Source organism: Globicephala melas, chromosome 14 (genome assembly GCF_963455315.2).
Source record: "Globicephala melas chromosome 14, mGloMel1.2, whole genome shotgun sequence".
In the NCBI taxonomy this organism is placed as follows: domain Eukaryota; kingdom Metazoa; phylum Chordata; class Mammalia; order Artiodactyla; family Delphinidae; genus Globicephala; species Globicephala melas.
In genome coordinates, this window is record NC_083327.1 from 86,786,525 (window position 1) to 86,805,625 (window position 19,101).

Here is a 19,101-nt window from a genome sequence, read left to right on the forward strand (position 1 = left end):
CACTAGCTGGATCCGATACCACCCGTCCCCACACGGTACCATACGAACCCAGCCCGCCCGTCTGAACCCACCGTCCGAACCTGGCCCCCTAGTCGGACCAGTACCGCCCATCCGAACCCCGCCCACCGGTCGGACCTGGTACCGCCCGTCTGAACCCGGTACCGTCCGAACCCGGCCGCCCGCCCGTCTGACCCGGTACCGTCCGCTCGAACCCGATACGGTCCGAACCTGGCTCACCAGTCGGACCCGGTACCGACCGTCGGAACCCAGCCCCGCCCAGCGGGCGGCGCGGCGCGCAGGCGGGCGCAGCATCACCTAGCGGAGGCCGGAGGTGCGGGCGAGGGCGCGCGGGCGCGGGGGCGCGCACGGCGGGCGGGGCGGCGGCGCGTGCGGGCGGGCGCTCGGGGCACACACCGGCCGGCGGGCTGACGCGGGGCGGGCAGGCGGCTGCGGCGGGGAGCGGGGCCGGTGGAGGCGGTTGAGGAGCCCGCGGAGCCCGAGAGCTCGAGAGCTGAGGCGGCCGGACGCGGCCGCGGAGCCGGGAGCGCGGAACCGGGCGCGCGGAGCCGGGAGCCGGGAGCGCGGGGCGCCGGCCGGCGGGGCCAAGCCCCGAGCCGGGCCCGCAGACCTAGGCGCGTGGCCCCCCGCCCGACCCCGACCCGGCCCCGACCCCGCGGCGGCCCGGGCGGGCGGGCGAGCGCGGCCGGAGGATGTCGGCGGGCGGCCGCGACGAGGAGCGGCGGAAGCTGGCCGACATCATCCAGCACTGGAACGCCAACCGGCTGGACCTGTTCGAGATCAGCCAGCCCACCGAGGTACGCAGCCGGCCGGGGTCCCCACCTCCCCGGCGACGCCCTTCCGCCCCCCGGGACCCCCTCCCGCGTCGGCCGCGCCCCCGGACCCGGGGTGGCCGCGCCGGGCGCGGGCGGAGCGCGGTCACCTGTGCCCCGGCGGGGGGCGGGGGAGGCGGGCGTGGCGGGGACGTCTTTCGCGGGTCTCCCCGCCCGCAGCCGGGGTCGCGGCGCTGGGCCCGGGCCCGCGGACCTTTGTCACCGGTACGCGCGAGCATGTGACCGCGGCCGCCGCGGTGGGTTTGGAACTTGGGGGTTGGCGGCCGGGAGCGTAAAGTAAATATCGGGATAGTTGTTCCAATTGTGCGGCTCTGCTGATAACGCGGCCCGGAATTGAACTCCCGTGGAAAGAAGGTTTCCTCCCATTCGCTGCCTGCGCTCAGGTGGACGGGAGGGCGCCCCTCCCCGCGCCGGCCGTGCGCGCGTCCGCGGTGACCCAGGCTGGAGAGGGGGAGGGGGAGGGGGGAGGGGGGAGGAGACCTGGGCTGGGGGAGGGGGCCCGGACCGGGCGGGGGGAAGATCGAGGGAGGGGGTGGGGCAGAGGACCTGGGCTGGGGGTGGGGGTGGGGGACGATCGAGGGAGGGGGAGGGGGGCTAGGCTGGGGGAGGGTGCCCGGACCGGGGGGGGGAGATCGAGGGAGGGGGAGGGACTGGGGGAGGGGCTGGGCGGGGGCGGGGGTGGTGGCTGGTCCTGGGCGTGCTCCTGGAAAAGGAGGAAATCTCTCTTGCTCTCGGCCTGGGACAATGGTAGTTGTTTATAGCAAAGCTGCTGAAAGAGTTCCCAACAGTTAAAAAAAAACAACAAAAAAAATAGGTTTGGTCCCCATCCGCCGGTCTGGGGGAGGTGGGGGATGGGAGTGGAGGTGAGGGTCAGGGAGGGACCCTGAAAACCGATTCATCCCCGCTAGCGCTCAGAGCTGTGCCTGCTTCTCAGGCTGTAGTTGCACAGACTTTAGCCACACGAAATACACCTTACAGAGGATTTACGTCCTCTTAGGAAATTATTTTAATAGCATCTGTTTCTGATTTGTTGTAGTAGGTAGTTCAAAGTTAGTATTATTTACTAAAATGCCAGCTTTTGGGCAGCAATACTGTTTGGCAAATTTGAACATTCTCATGAAATTTAATCCCTATCATTAAACTCCAGTTTATATTTCTGAGTAAACTTGACCTTCACCTTTTCAGCGTCTTGATTTTGCTTGTGGTGGGAAAGATCCATTTCTTCTGTCTTCCTGGGCAGAGCCATTCATCTTACTCCTTAGTTGAATACTAATATAAATTATTAGGTTCAGGTTGCCAATTTGAACACCGATACTGAGTTACTCCTGATTCACAGCTCATCTTCTCTAATGATTTTATGGGTTAGGTGCTAGTAAGCAAATTGATAATATGTAGTTAAGTGTTCATAGGCTTATTAGCACATCTTTTGAAAGGTGACTGCAGTAATTTGGCCTTCAGGATTATGTTGTCTTTCAGAATAATGAGTTCATTTTTCTTATCTCTGGCTTTAAAAATTCGGATGTAAAATATTATTTTGGTAGATAGTTGTTTTTTTCTGTTTGAATGGACCTATTTATATATATATATTTTTCAGAGATTTCCCAAGTCTGGTTGTGAAAAGGAATATTTTTTCAGTTTAGTAATAGGTAATTCAGTTTACTCTTTGGGATTTTAAATTGCATTGGCATTTTAAAAAATCCTGAATCAAAAACAGATTAGTTAATTGATTTTATTAATTCTATTTTTAAGCACTCGATTGAAACTTTTTCTCTATTTTTTTAGGTATACGAGTAGTTATTAAAGTAAAACTGACCTCTCATTTGGAGAGCTACTCTTTTCCTAGTTATTCTGTGGGTGAAAAGTTGCTGTGCACACGTGTTGAAGCAAAGCAAAAGTTAAAGGACATTTCTGGGGAATGATTATATATTTCATTTAGTAGTTTTTCCTCCCCACGTATATCTGAACATTTCAGTTTTTAGAAATGATTCTCCAGGATTATGTTAGAAAGCTCTTCATAATGAAATAAGTTGGTTTTTTAAAACACCTGTATGTTATTTTCTTAGCTCTTATATTATCTCATACCTAGTTCACACTTCACTTTTTGTTTTCTGGAGAACCTTTGCACACTATTAAGTTTATTGTGGTCTTGGAAGTTTAAGCTTCGCATTTAGCATGTATTTTTCATTATGATGTAGGTAAAAACTAAAGTTAATAATTCTCTAAATCACTATTTCAAGGCCAACAGTTTCGATTTGCTTTATCTAAACTTTGTCGTCTGCAGTTTTTTACTATCTGAGAAATAATGAATTGTTACTCTATTTGTCCATCACAAGTCATTGTTCTTAGTTTTCTACAAGAATGTAACCATTATATTGGCCTTTATTATGGTCAGTAAATGTTGAGCAAATTTACTGCAGAATTTGATTTGTAGGAATATGATTTAAGCCTTATATGTATATATTTGGATAATCTTTTCTTATGTACATACATGAGAGTTTAGTTGTGGTTTGTTTTCTTTTGATTGCTTTTTTGGGGGTTACAGTGGTCAATATCTGTTATCAAATTATATAACTATAGATCATCTGTGATTGGTTTCAGGCAGCCTTGGATAACCACTGATCTGGGGTGTCTGTGTTTAGGAAGATGATAAACTTGGTTTTTTGCGTTACATTCACTTTTAAAGAACATTAGAATATGTTTTGAAATAAACTTGGTTAAGTTTGCTTCATATTCACCTTTGTGTGTTAAAGGGCTTCCAAAGAAAAAGCAAGTTATATTTTATCATTGTGTATTTTTCAACAGCTTCCTCACTCTGGATCCCAGGTCCTTTTGGAATTTAAAATGAGAGTTGATGATCTAAACTTAAAGTTGATGTTTTCTCACCAGGAGATTGATATTAAGCTGAATTAATATCTTGATTACTATGGGAAACTATAACTCATAATAAATGCTTCTGAGAGCTTTTTAGTCCTGTCTGTCCTTTTCTTATTTTTGATGTTAAGTCTTTATTTCCTTTAGGGATTTCTGATTATTTATTATGGCAGAGTTCTTGTTCCTAATCTCATTACCTCCTCAGAAGAGGGCTTCTCTAGTTACCCAGAGGTCTCCGTGTTGTTTTTTGGTGTTCTGTTGTTTAACTTATCCCAATTTTGTTATTATAGCCGTTGGTTTGTCTGAATCCCTCTCTGATTGCATGAAGGCAGGAGCTTAGAGTTTTATTGTTTTAAACAGTTTTATGGCTGTCACATGGTAGGTGCTCAGTAAATATTTTGTGGAAAGAATACTGAATATGGCTTCCTTGGTGTGTACCTTTATTCTTGACAAAATAAGATACATGCTTTTTTAAAACTTAGTGAAATTGTCTTTTAGGATCTTAAAGATTTATCTTTTCAAGTCTTATTCTTTTGCATAAAGTTTACACCTAAATGCAAAAACCATGCTAGGTAGTTGACCACTTCATGAGACATTTCTTAAAGTCATTTGTTTTATTACTTATTGAATTCATTGCCTTTATTTTGCATTGATGGGAAAAAAAGTAACCTAGAATTTGTGTGGATACCCATATATTCTTTATTAAAGGTAAATATGTTCTAGTTTAATATTCTGATTAATCTTGAGAAGTAATGTGGTGATTCATGTTACCCAGAGGTGTGGGTAAAAAATAACTTGAAGTTTGTCAGCGGAGGTGGAGTAGGCAGTCTTCAGATGAAGTAGTAGTAATTGCATAATTTAGAGCTAAATCTCTATTTCAGACTAATGCTTAGGTTGTAACTATGCTTTATCATACAACTTAACTATATTTGAAACTAGTTTGAAAACAACAGTTGTATTATTAAACGTTGGTACGTTAGAAGGTCTGTATTTCTGGTGAGTAATGTATAACGAGATAGGCAGTTGCCAGTGATGTGTTTTTAGTATTTATAGGTATCTCTGCTCCTTTTAAAAAAATCTTTAGGGCTTCCCTAGTGGCGCAGTGGTTGAGAGTTCACCTGCCGATGCAGGGGATGCAGGGGACACGGGTTCGTGCCCCGGTCCGGGAAGATCCCACATGCCGCGGAGCGGCTGGGCCCGTGAGTCATGGCCGCTGAGCCTGCGCGTCCGGAGCCTGTGCTCCGCAACGGGAGAGGCCACAACAGTGAGAGGCCTGCGTACCGCAAAAAAAAAAACTTTACTTTTTTTTCCTGTAATAATTGGTCGCAGTTTATGTTTGTGGGTGTGTGCTTGTGGGTATGAGATCTAGGCTCTGTGTCACGTTGTTTCCTTACCTTGTAACTGAAGCGGCATCTTGACTAGCTTCACTTTGCTGTGCTCCTGACATTGAAAAATAATTTTACTTTATGCAATTTATAGACTTCATGGAATGTAAGTGTTGTAAGTGTAGGCTTTTCTAGAACTATCAATTTTTGATTGTGGTTAATAGTAGAATAGCAAAAGTGGTTCTTTCATATTCATGAAAAAATTTGATTTGCAGAAGATCAGGATATGGTACCAAGTTGGTGGGGTGTTTAAGAGAACAAGGTTTAGGGTTATGTCATTAAGGATTTAATTGAGCAGTTGTAGTGTATAAAGCATTATTATTAGTGGTTGGTCATTATTCTGGTGGCGTAGATGAATTTGTTTATAAACAGTTTTACCAGACTTGAACGTGGGTGTAATATCAGAAAATGCTAATAAATAATATAGCAGTTATTTTGATATTAGCTTGCTTTCCTTTATTATACATAAAATGTATATATGGATAATATTTATGGAAATTAAACTGACCTCTTAATTGAACATTATTTTCAGGTTAGGTAGAGTCTGTTGATTTTGGTTCAGAATTTTGCTGTTGCTATTAGCTTCCTGGCTGACTGTATTTTGGATACGCTCGTTCACCTTGACGATGCCTAGGACGGTGACCTATACTTACGTTTGTAAGTTAGATACTAAGCAGTGAGCCAGATCCCACAGACCCCACTTACCAGGTCTGGGCGTGTCCCAGGCGTTGGCTGACACTGACAGGCTGGCAGGCCCTGGGAATCCATTGGTGGCTCCCAGTCAGGGCCCCACAGGTATGAGGTGACGGTAGGTGTGGGCGTGCTGTCAAGGTGGACCATCTTTATGCAGGAGCTGTGCACGAGCTGGAGCTTTCCCTTATATTTGGGGTCATGGATGGGGTCTAAATAAAGCAGGCTGAGGGCTGGTGGGGGGGTATTGGCTTGTCTGTCTCAAGTCATCTGGTTGAGATTTTGTTCTACAACAATAAAAATATAAAAGCTCACTTATCATTTTGGCATAGGTGATTGACCAGAACCATAATACATGTAATTCAGAAAGTGAACGTGCTTTATAAAGTTTAAGTACACAGAGAAGTATCAGGAGTTCACGTGGAAGCCGGGAAAGTATTTTCCCAGTATCAGTGGACCCCAGACAATAAGGATGATCTGGAGTTTATACTGGCAGTTTTACGATTGTGTGTCATGAATGAAATTATTTACAGGAACCGAGATTGAATAGTTTACGATGACTGGAAAATAGCCAAAATTTCTGTGTTTTCACTCAAAAGAAGTTTAATGTTAAGGAAGAAGTCAGTTGTGTCACTTACAGAAAGTAAGGTGTGAACTTCTGTCGCTGTTGTTTGCGTCGTCGTGTTTTTAGGTTGGATACACACAGCATGCTTTGCTTTCTCAGGCCGGTCACTGCGTCATAGTTGGGTTGACCTGTGGAGCACTGCTGTGACGACTGATCACACCAGGATGACAGGCGTGAGGGAGGTTCACTCTTCGGCGTGAACAAGATGAACTTGCTTAAATTGTTTGTTTTTTCCATTCCCTGACTTTACTAGTGCTGTTCGTGCCCATTTGATCTCGGCACGCTGGACAGGATCATTCACTTCTTTGTGTTTTTAAAGAAAGCCATTTTCCATTTCGGTTGGACGGAGTAAACTGGAGGAGGACATGTCACTGTTGAATCTGGTTCTGCTACTGTCGGGCAGTACAAACAGTGGGACAGGTGCTTCCAAAGGAGAAGTCTCGCCTAGCTTCCTAAAACTCCCCCTGAGAGTTTCACTGTTATTCAGAGTAGAAGAGAGTTTGACCCCCAAAAATAGGACCCAAGAAAAAAATGCTCATTCGTTACTATTGTTTGGGTATTTTATTGGTTAAGAGCAGTCTAGCTGGTGTGTTTTATTCTGAATCATAGCTTACAGTTCTCTGTTGCTTGATTTCACACATGTTCTGTTAAAGGAAAATCAGACTTTGGTTTTGGCAAATTTAAACCATTTGTTCCTTTAAAGAATGTACCCTCTCTCTCTCTTTTTTTTTTTTTTGCGGTACGCGGGCCTCTCACCGCTGTGGCCTCTCCCGTTGCGGAGCACAGGCTGCGGACGCGCAGGCTCAGCAGCCATGGCTCACGGGCCCAGCCGCTCCGCGGCATGTGGGATCCTCCTGGACCGGGGCACGAACCCGCGTCCCCCGCATCGGCAGGCGGACTCTCAACCGCTGCGCCACCAGGGAGGCCCCAACAATGTACCTTCTCTTTACCCTTGTTTGCTAATAGTGGTACTTTCCATGGTGACTGACTTATTATACTTTCTATTTCCTGATTTTTGCAGGAGAACTAACAGAATTTCTATCTTATAATTTCTTTTTGTGCTGCTGTTACCAGCTTCTGGTACTGAGGCTGGAGGTTGCCAGTTTTCTCCCCTCTTGCTTTGAATCTGGTCTAGTTCCATATGTTGAGTAGAGAAAATGAAACGTGAGCAGCAATACAGTCACCGTTGGACACGGTCAGATGTTTAAAAACCAGGGTATTCTTAACATGCGTGACTCTTCCTGTATTCATACTTGGTATAAAATGTGTGCCTTGGGAAGGTGTCTTTCAAATACGTTATTTTTAGGTAGGTATTGATATTATCTGAATAAATTTCTGAGTGCTCCAGACTTGTAGAGAAATGCTCGTGAAGTCTACCGTGGTTTGCCGTGAGTTTACGATAAACCGCGATTTTACATGAGCTCCTTAATGGGCTCTTAGTTTACGCTACATTAGATTTTTCACTTTAATGAATTTTTGTGTTGGCAAGTACTTGGGGGGATTATTGGGGGGATTATTTTTAAGAGACATTGGTAATAAAAGTAAGAATCAGTTATATGAAGATTTCTGGTTTGAACCTAAGTATTTTCACTTCTGGTACACAGTTCTCCTTTGGAAGATTGCTTTACGTATTTTTCCTATTCTGTTACATTAAGCTCCATTTGTCTGCTTTGCACTTGGAATGGGTCTTGTACGCCGGCATGCATTGACCGTTTGGAAAATACTGGTTCACTGAGCTGTGGGTTTTCCACGCGTTGGTAAATTTCTTTAAACAATATAAAACGATCCCATTGTTAATATCATCACTGACTAGAAAACTCTTAAGTGCTGGGAAGCTCTCAAGCTCAGTGGTGGAGACACATTTTCAAAACGCCTAGTGTTCTGTCAAAGCTCAGATTCTATTGCCGGCAGCCCTGCCACAGCAGCACTTGAAGGAAGGGGCTCTCGCTTCGTTTGTTCCTGAGGAAAGGCCCCCACATCCACACCCGAATAACTGTAGTTTGTCAGCAGCTCTTCCAGGTGGGCGTGGTGTTCCGTGAAAAAAGCGGCTCGCTCAGCGCGCAACGTTTACGCGGTCGCACACGCGCTTTTTCTTGAGAGAGCCGTCGGACTCTGATAAATGGACTTCTCTATGTGCACTTCGTATTTTGGCAAGTAGAATATTGAACAGATATACTCAAGAGCCCAAGTGAAACTGGCCTTTTTGTAGGTGTGAATGAATAGCAGTGAGAAATACGCGGGCCGTTAGTCCAGGTTGCTGCTGCGGCCTCGATTTGTGAACGTGCTGTCAGAGTTACCTGTCGTTACTGTGTACCGTCAGTTTAAATGCCAGCGTGGTGAGCGAGGCTGATACTGCCTGAGTATTCGTAGGAAAAGAGTTTTGACCTCCCAGTTGACCTGAGAGGGTCTGAGGGGGGACCCCAGGGATTCCTGGATTACAGTTTGTGAGCTGCTACCTAGAATACTTAGTGATTGGTTTTAAGAGTTTTGGTTTGGGCTGATTTTTAAAATATATTCTCAGGTGGATATTAAAGTCTGTATTCATGGTATTTTCCAACTAGGGCTATAAAATTAACATGTAACATTTAAAGTGTGAACATAAGACTCATTATGATAGAAAGGTATATTTTAACATATATTAATTTATTTGACATATATATTTGCTTAATTTTTGTTTATAAATACCTATTTTAATTCTTAGTTATCAGTAATAAGATGCAAGCATTTTTACATTTTTGCTGTTGAAGGGTACTGGCCATAACCCAGCTAAAGCAGTGACTGTGAAGTTTTATTACTCTGATTCACTCAGGCTGTGACCTGGGCCACTCCCTCCTGGGCCGGAACAGTGGCAGGTAGCGTGGTTGGTGGGTGTGTCGTTGACGTGGGCTCATGTCTTCAGGTGCTTGTCTGCCCTTTCCAGTCTCTCCTTCCCAAACATCAGCTCTGCATTATGCCAACCACTGACTGTGTAAGGATGTTTTTTTGGTTGTTGTTTTTAAATTTTATTTTATCTATTTATATTTGGCTGCGTCGGGTCTTCGTTGCTGCGCGCGGGCTTTCTCTGGTTGTGGCGAGCGGGGGCTACTCTTCGTTGCCGTGCAGGGCTTCTCATTGCAGTGGCTTCATTTGTTGCACAGCACGGGCTCTAGGTGCGCGGGCTCAGTAGTTGTGGCTCGCAGGCTCAGTAGTTGTGGCTCGCGGGCTCTAGAGCGCAGGCTCAGTAGTTGTGGCTCACGGGCTTAGTTGCTCCACGGCACGTGGGATCTTCCCGCACCAGGGCTCGAACCCATGTCCCCTGCATTGGCAGGTGGATTCTTAACCACTGCGCCACCAGGGAATCCCATAAAGATGTTTTTTTCCTACTGTTTTTAACCAACAAACAGTTTGTATTTTCCCTTAGCTTTCATATATCTCCCGAGAGAGAGACAGACAACACAGGTAGTATTTATATTTTAAAACTCGCCATGCACGATATGGAATTGTAATGCTTATAAATAATAGGTGAACATATTACTTTTTAAAATGCATATGGTAAAAACAAAATATTAGAATACTGAATTTGTGTTAAAGATTAGCAACACTTAAGATTAATGTAGCTACTCAGCGGCAGCTTTTTTTGCAGCAGATATGTTGTGTTCTTCATTCATGGCTAGGTGTAAGTTCATTTTGAAACTTTGGTGACCATTTCCTTTCTACTGATAGTATTACTGAATTATTTTGATGGTGCACTGTTTTTAACCACTTAGTGAGACATGTTTATTAATAGACATCTTGTTTTAATTTACCAGAGTAATAAAATACAGATAAGAAATCTGAATTGCTGAATAAGTGAATTTGTGAATGATTCCTTTGTAGATCAGCTGAGCTCTGCTTCTTCAGAGGATGAGCCTACCCAGAGCGCCAGGGACAGTGTTTTCACCACATTTCATATTTAGGACCTCGAATATTTTGAAATGTGTTTTTAATTCTAGTTTGGCAAAGGTGACCTTGTTGAGTTCATAGTACAGTTAAGGTGTTTTTGTGCCAAGCTTGATTTCGGGTTTTAAAAATAATTTTTTATTACCTTCATGAAATTGTTATTTTGGGAATATCAGGGACAGTAAAATTAAGACCAGTGAATCTGGAAAAGCACTAAAAAGCCTTTATGATGTTCTTTTATGGTTTACTTTTGAAGTGTATTCTTGAAAATGTTGTTAGACATCAGGAGTTAATGCATTTGCTTTTTTTCTGTTATGGAGATTATGTGCTTATTTTAGAATATTTGGAAGCACTTGAAGTATACATGTATGTTTAGTTGCATTTGGTTATTAATTATTTGCATTTTAACCAGTACTGAATCATGTTATGTTATTCATCATGTTATTTAGATTATCTAATCAGCCAGGTCTGTCAGGAATCCAGTTTTTAAAAGCTTCGTAGGTTATTCTGATAACAGTTATAATACTTAACATTCCGTGACTGTATAGTGTCTGTACGCATGGCGTTAGTGTAAATGCTTTGCATGTATTCCCTCTTAGTTTTTACAGCAGTCCTGTGAGGTGGGTACTTTTGCTAGAGTCTCATTTTGGTTGAAGAAACCAAGGCACAGGGAGGTCAAATAACTTGCTCAAGGGCATAGAACTGGTAAAGCTGGGAGCAGTGATCGGAACCCGGGTAGTCTGGCTCTAGAGCCTTCCTGTAACCACGATGAGAACTTGGAGAGTTAAGATCACTGCAGTTTAGAAACGGAACAATTTAGAGCTTAATTTTAAGGAAGAACCACAGGCATGACACAGTGAGACCTTATGTGCACGCGTATGCGTATCTTACATATGCATGAGTGTATGAATTTTCATCTTGACTTTTTAAAGCCCTATTATATCGTTTATCTTGGAGGCAGGTGATTCTGTGTTTTGTAGTCAACGTGGTGCAGCCGTATTTTATTTTCTAACTGTACGCAGACTGTTGGATACCTTGTATCTTGCACAGTAGCCAAGAATTTGGTAGCTTCGCTGATAGCCTTCCTGTGCCCGAGGGAAGGAGAGGTAGGCCCTGCCTCCCTGAGGTTCGGGGCGCTCTTCTGGCAGCAGGGCGGTGATTGGAGTCCAGCCGTCTGCCCACCCCGGTGTACTTCGTCCCCTTTCCTCTTGATGGCCTCCTTCACTGCCTTTCTTCCAGACTTTACTCTGGATCTGGCTGTGGCCCTGGCCCTTTCCTGGTCTGTGCCTCAAATGAAATGACAAGCAAAACTGCTGGGGCTCAGTTAATTTAACTTCATGAAGTGTTGTTTACATGTTACCTAGCAATTTCCCCCCAGGTGACATTGGAGTTTCAACAGAGTCTTCCAGAGCTAATTCCTTGTTGGTTACTGACGATTCTAACTAAGGTCTACTGAGTAAATATTTGCCTTTCCCAAACTGGAAGGGAGAATTACAGGCAAAAACGGCGGTTTTGGAGAACAGTATAGTGGACCTTCGAGATCATACTCACTTCTCTGTCATGAGCCTACGTTTTCTCTTCTTGAAAGAAATGGTAAAGCGTGGAGGAAGTTTCTCAGTGGGAAGTTAAGTGTACTTTTCTTTTATGAGCCAAGGGCTAAGTATTTGATTATGGGAACCACGCAATAGCATACCCAATTTGTGATGACAGCAGACTAAGTGTACTCGCTAAACTAGCGTTACAGGGTGATTAGATGCATGTAACTTCACGTTGTCACCCATCATGTTTTCCTTACTTGTATCAGTTTGATGTTGCATTTGCCTTTAGATGCTGTGGTTCATATTCTAGCATAAAATATAATTTGACTTTAAAGTTATCATTAATTTTTTTTAACTGAGTGGCGCCTAAACTATTAAATATTACTTGTCTGTGGTTTGCACAGCTTCTGAACACGTTTCCGGTGCTTCAGGAATGTTTCCATTTTATTGGGGTAATGACGCTTGTAGACATTTTATCTTTAGTGTAGTTACAAACGCATGGGATTGGTGTCAACAGCTCGATTCTTGAAAAACATTACAGACTTTATGTTAAGTACAGTGATAATTCTTGTTTGCTTCTATGAACGTGTGAGCAAAGATTTTGGAAATGGTTATGCACTTACTTCAGGGCCTGAGTGCTGTGAGAAATTGCTTCTGTGGCATATCTGTTTTTGTTTCTTTTTCTAGTGGCTTAGCCCTGTTAAAACTATGGCATTTAAACACTTCTCTTGGGTTTGTCATAGGCTAGTGCAGTGTTCATTCATTCAGACTAATATTTATTGAGTGCCTCCATGTTTTAGGCTTTGTTTATAGGGCCTGGGCCTACACGAGAGAAAGCTGAACTGCTCTATCTGAGGGAGGGAAGGGAAACAAGACTCGGAATAATGGCCCCATTGTGCCCTAAGAAGAAAGCTTAAGGCGCTGTGGCCCGCAGTGCCGACAGCGCCTGGGCCTGAGGTAGAGCCCTGGCCCTCCCACGCGGTTCCCGTGACCCTCTCTGCCGCCGCATATCCATGGGCGCTCACTCAGTGGTCACCTACTGCGTGCCAGTCGCTGCGTAAGTGCTGAGCCTGCAAAGCTTAGTGGACCCCGATCCTTTTCTCACGTAGCTCCCGTCCTAGTGTGGCAGGTAGACTGAAGGGCACGGCGGTAGTGTGGTGAGTGCTCCGCTGGGATGCTGAGGGGCCGGGGCCTCCTCATAGACTGTTGACATGGGTCTTGAGATGATGGGGGATTTTCCCTGTGGATCGGGGGAGGGTGTTCCTGGCAAAGAGCGTTACTAGTGCAGCAAATATGTGTTCATCTGATACCTGTGGGGCGGCGGTGATCAAGGGAGACATCTGTGTGCTGGTTTGGAGGAGTCAGGGGAGCACGTGGGGGCCGGGGGAGCACGTGGGTGGGCACAGTAAACAGCTGTGGAGGCCCGGGGAGCACGTGGGTGGGTACAGTAAACAGGTGTGGAGACCGGGGGAGCACCTGGGGGCCGGGGAGCACGTGGGCACTGCACCTCCCCTAGAGGGCAGGTCAGCAAAGCTTCACTGAGTTCATTTTAGGAAATGTTTACTCTGAGTCCTGAGGAATTTGTAGAAAAGGTGGAAAACTTATTTAAAAGTATTCAATCTGGTTGAATCTCTTTTTGCGCCCGTGAACATGCAGGTGCGTTGGTGACCTGCAGGCTGGCTTGTTCCTCAGTACTTTCTGCTCCTCCCTGAAAGAGGATCGTAGGGCTTTGCCTTCTTGGCACCAGGCTTGACCACGTGGCTTGCTTTGGCCAGTGACACGCCACTCTGAGCAGCAGCTTTAGGTCCCAGATGCGCGCTTCTGTTACTGCTCTTCCCTCCTCCATGAATTAGTGTGTCCCAGGCTGGGGCTGATGAAGAAGCCTGGTGGAACAGAGTGATCGCGAGAGAGAAATGGAACTTTGGAGTTGTGGCCCCTGAGCTCTTGAGTTCATTTGTTTTTGCAGCATGGCCTAGTGTGTGTCCGTGTGTGTCTGGATGTATGAGTGTGCCCGCTGGCCTGTCTGGGCCAAGGTGCCAGCTGCTGGCTATGGAGCTGCAGGTGTTAACAGGGCTGGTTTCTTGCGGGCCTTGTAAGCCAAGGTGAGAATGCTGCAGATGAAAGAAGGCGATGAAGTTTGCAGTTGAGCGCACCTGGCCTCGCTGGCGTCAGAGTCTACGGGGCAAGGGGAGAGCGGGCCTGGAGGCAGGGGGCTGACGGGGTTTACGGCGGGTGTGTCTGTGGGATCAAGGCCGCAGTTCACGTGGAAGGAGAGGATGAAACCTGAGGAGGTACAGGTGGGACTTGGAGAGTGGCAAGGAGATTGTTGAAGAGAAAAAGTTGTCCAGGATCATCTCAGGTTTGTACTTAGCTACTAGGTAGGTGGTGGTACCCTTAGGCGGAGTTAAAAAAAAAATACAAGTGGTAGATTAGATTTGGGTGGGGAAGTAAAAAGTTGTCTTTGAGATGTATTGAATGTGAGGTGCTTATGAATGTCCGGGTAGACGTTTCCTACATAGACAGCTAAGAGGAAGGGGACGGGGGAGAAGGGTGTGGCTGGAAGGTAGCCAAGGCTGGGTGAGCTTCAGGAGAGAAAGGACCTAGGTCGGAAAGCTTGACAACCAAACTCTCTGAGGTCGAGCGTACGGAAAGCCGGAGGCCATCCAAGTCCAGTACAGAAGAGCATGTTGCTGTCCAGCCGGGGGAAGGTTTGGAGCGAAGGTGTCTCGTGCTGAGCTTTCTGTTCTGTGATCTGCAGCCACCTTGTAACTCATCTCGTCCCTGCCTTCTTGCTTCCAATCCTCCTGGCCTGCTAAACTGCTTTTCTCGAGGTAGCCTTGGTTTCCTAATTGCCAGAACCAGTTGCCCATTGCAGGCCCACAGAAAACTTTATTTGCCCCCCCTTTTTCTTTGCAGTGGTATTTGTGCATTTTCACCTTCCCTGATTTCCCCTGGGTGACTCCATTTGGCTCTTCTTTCTTGGCGTTGTAAGTATTTTAACGTTGGACTCTATCCTCTACTTATTTTTTTTTTAACATGTACAAACATCTCTTTTTAATAAATTTATTTTATTTATTTATTTATTTTACTTATTTATTTTTGGCTGCGTTGGGTCTCCATAGCTGCGTGCGGGCTTTCTAGTTGCGGTGAGTGGGGGCTGCTCTTCGTTGCGGTGGGCCGGCTTCTCATTGCGGTGGCTTCTCTTGTAGCGGAGCACGGGCTCTAGGCGTGCGGGCTCAGTAGTTGTGGCTCGCGGGCTCTAGAGCGCAAGCTCAGTAGTTGTGGTGCACGGGCTTAGTTGCTCCGCGGCATGTGGGATCTTCCTGGATCAGGGCTTGAACCCGTGTCCCCTGCATTGGCAGGCGGAGTCTCAACCACTGCGCCACCAGGGAAGCCCTCCTTATTTCTGTAATTCAGAAAAGACCTGTAATTAAGTATGGGACCATTATCCTGAGGTCTAGCGGGCAGGTTGGTGTGGAGCGGAGCTGACACAGCACATTTACTTAAGACATTGACTGTAGACGGTGCGCTTGCGTGGATACGGGCACACGTTGCTTGTGTTGCTGGGTCATGGGAGCCGCGGGGCGGTGGTTCGTGGGAGGGCTGGTGTCCTGGTGGCCGCTTCCCCTGTGCCGCCTTCTCTCCTCCTCTCCTGCGCCGCGCGTGTCTCGGAGTTGCTGTGGGGTCTCTGCAAGAAGACGGGGGCCTGGCGTGCTTTTTCGCTAGGAATTAGGGAATTTCCGAAACACGCGTAGCTCGTTGCAGAGACTAACGACTCGACAGCACATCGTAAGAAAGGATAGATTCTTTCCAGAAAAACGCCGCTGCTTTTTACCTAGAGCTGTGATCTCTAGTTAGAACCTTCTGTGGTTACATTTTGTTGACGGTTCAGTGTCTGACTGGCCCCAGGAGCAGAACCTCCTTGCGATAGTGGCTGTTGAAGAATTAAAATTAAGTAAGACTTTTAGGTGAGTAGTAACTGACTTATTTTTACTCAAAAGGAAGCTATAGACACCTTTATAACACCTATATAAAATTCTCTTAATTTTTGATAGCTATGTAATTAATATTCCGCGTACTAGTCATACTATTCACGCTCTGCAATACAGTGTTTCAGTAATGCTCCTGTGAACATTTTGCGAACATCTCTTTCTGTAGTCGTATTTCTATAAACTAGATTTCCAAAAGCAGAATTTACATCACAGAACATTTTGATAGACTTTGCCAAATTCTTACCTTAAAAGGCTGTTGCAGTTCATACCCCCATGGTTGTGGGTATGACCCTTTACCTAACGCTGTATATTGAGAACCAGTTTTTCAGTCTGACAGTTAAAAGGTCATCGGTTTCAAACTTCACATTTCCTTGTTCATTGTTCAGGTGGAGCGTCTTTCATGAAGTCACTGGCCATTATACTTTTTAGGTGAAGTATCCCTTTTTCTGTTGCGATGTTTGTTTTAATCTTTTCAATTTGTACAAATGCGTATTGATGTTTTACCCTGTATTAAAAACATTTTTTTTACTTAGTCATTTTGGTCTTCTAATTTTATATCCGTAAGTGAATGTATTTTACTGCTCATTTCTTTCTTTGTTTTTATGTACTTGAAAAGTAGCTAAAAGATCAAGGGAGCACCTGTTTTTAAAATTGTCGCTATCTTAGCTTGAGTTACAGCTGAGAGCTTCTATCTCTTTCCTTTTACATTTAGTAATTACCATATTTTGTAAGCGTGTGGACAGCCTTTCTTTCTTAGATCAGGCTCAACTCTATTAAATCTGCACCACCAGACTTTACAGTATCAGAAGGAGGCTTACACATAGATGGGTTTGTTTCGAAGGTCTTTAAATGTTGAACTAGTTTGGAGTTTTGCTTTATGTCCCTAGTTTTCAATATAACTATAAAATGCTAAATTAATTTTACTTTAATGATTTTATTTATTTCTGCATTGAGAGGATTCTCAGAATGAACTGTAGGGGTATGTTTTTCCTTTTTAGCAGTAAATGACCTTAAAACCTTTTCCAAAAACCAGAATATGAACTTTAGAAGTTCAAAGCTAAGTCATGAGCTTTGCAGAAATTAGCTTTATTGTTAGTTGTAAATAGTTAAGGTTATCTGACTACTTAAAACTTCTCATTGATTTGATTTGTTTTAGTGATATGGTATGTATTTTTTTCAATTTATGTTATTTCTATAAATATCACAGTAAAGAAATTAATATGTTAAAAAACGATGATTAGCATTAAAAAAAACCAGGTGGTTTTGTTTCCTGGTGTTATCTTTTAGAATCTTCTATGTGATTTGGGGGAGAGGTAGCGTATTGGATGCCTAGTAAATGGCATTTTCAGGGGAATCACTCATTGTAAAAGTCATCCTTAGAACTGCGTGTGTGTGTGTACCAAATGTTGTTTAACTCTGCCGAGCGATTCTGTCTTGTTAAGACAGTCAGTAATTACATGATTATTTTGCTGGTTTGGTTATTTGGTTGATGTGAATAGCCACCTATAAAAGAAGAAAACCGTGAAGTACAGCTGTACTTTGCTATCAGTTTAAATTGTCTGATTTTAAAGATGAAAGTTAAATTTTAGAACTTTGTCATTGCTTTTCACCCTAAGTTGCTCAACCCTCGACCTCACCCAAACCAGTGACCTTCAAACCGCCAGATGCGTCACCACCTCGCGCCCCTCTGACTTGCCCCCCCCCCGCCCAACTCCATCTGCACTTGGCCTCCGGGTCTGGTCAGCTCTCCTTTGCCGCGGGGAGGAGCGCCCAGGTCTGGCTGTGACCTTCCCTCTGCCCCACAGGAGCTCTTTCCTTCTCAGGGCTTCAGGTGCCGGCACGGCCCAGTTTGTATCTGCAGGTGTGGTCACTGCCCAGAAGGGACGTGTCCGGCCCCAGTGCTGACTCCCCACTCCGCGCACACCTGCATCCCCTGCGGCCTCCCCGCCTGAGCACCAGCTGGCCCTCCGCTTGGCTCTCACCTTGCGCCCCAGCCTTGCCCCCGTTCCAGCTCGCAGACCTCCCGTTCCATCAGCCGCGGCAGAACCTGGCTGCTCTGCCTTCCAGGCATCATCATCGTCTCGCCTGTCCTCGGCATCCCCGCTGCCTGCTGCTGGCCCAGTCCAGGAGGGCCTCCTCCCTCACCTGGGCTGCTCCAGTAACCTCTTGCTTTTTCTTTTTCCCTCCCGTTGTCTACCTTTGCCCCCCTCACAGTCTGTTTCCCATGCAGAGATACACTTCTAAACCTTAAGTTAATAATACAGTTTTCTGTTCAGGCTCTCAAGTGGCTTTACTGTTACTCGGAGTGTAGCTCAGCCTCCAAAGCCCAGCACGATGCTGTTTTCTGAGAAGGTCTAATGCTGCATTTTCCCGTCTCATTCTGCTCTAGCAGCAGTGGTCTCGCCGTTTCTCAGATGTGCCCACCAGGCTTCTGCTTGGGGTCTTGCTCTCGTTTTCTCTGCTGGGAATGTTCCTTCCCTACAGCTCAGCTTTTGTTCAAGTCCCCCTTCCACTTACATCCCCCAGTGACTTTTGGTCCCTCTGCCTTACTTAATTCTTGTATCACCATCTGTCATTGTTGTGATCTCCTCCTGTTCGATTCTAAGTTCCGTGAGAACAGAGACGGTTTTGTTTGTTATTCTTCCCCCATCGCCTAGAGTTCGGGGACAAGAAGAGGAGGAGGGGGTGATGATGGTGATGATTTAACTGGAGATAAAAATGTTCTACCCCCTAGGCTTAAGGTCTGTTCTGAGTCTTTTTCGGTTACTAAATTACAGTTTTCATTTCTTTTTGAAACGTTTATTATAGATTGTTATTCCCGTGTTACTGAATATTTACATTTTTAATACAGCGTAAAAACGTTACTGTGAAGTGAGCTTTACCTTTGAACTGGCTGATGTCCCAGCTTTGGAAATCTGACCTGTGGTGATGGTTTTTATTTTGTCCTCCCTTCTAGACAGTTCCTTCCCTTTTCTTCCATTTCCATTCCTGGAGAATTATTACTGGAAAATTGTAGGGAACCCTTGTCCTGAAGAGCTCTGGCTAGGAGGTTCATGGTTCTACCACAGTTGGCATCCTGGGGGGTCCTCTGTCGTGGGGGTAGTGCTTTGGGGGGGGTCCCGCGCTCCTCCCGGCCCATCTCCTGTATGAGTGACTGTCGCGGCCACGCCTCTGACATATTACACGCCGAGCAGTGGTTTAGATGCACAGCCAACCTGTCCCTCCATTTAA

The 19,101-nt window shown here is 45.6% G+C and overlaps 1 protein-coding gene across 14 annotated transcripts in view; it reads left to right on the plus strand.

Annotated features, from left to right (window-relative positions):
- Positions 1 to 433: 433 nt before the first annotated feature.
- AFDN (afadin, adherens junction formation factor) overlaps positions 434 to 19,101 on the plus strand; it is a 139,438-nt gene continuing 120,770 nt past the window's right edge. For 6 of the 14 annotated variants that reach the window (XM_070043504.1, XM_070043506.1, XM_070043507.1 and 3 more), the window contains exon 1: positions 435 to 815. In XM_070043504.1, the coding sequence (XP_069899605.1) occupies positions 711 to 815 (105 nt within the window). In that variant the 5' untranslated portion in view covers positions 435 to 710. Of the gene's footprint in view, positions 816 to 19,101 lie in introns of all 14 variants that reach the window. The other 8 variants (XM_030852937.3, XM_060283929.2, XM_060283930.2 and 5 more) reach the window with 3 other exon arrangements.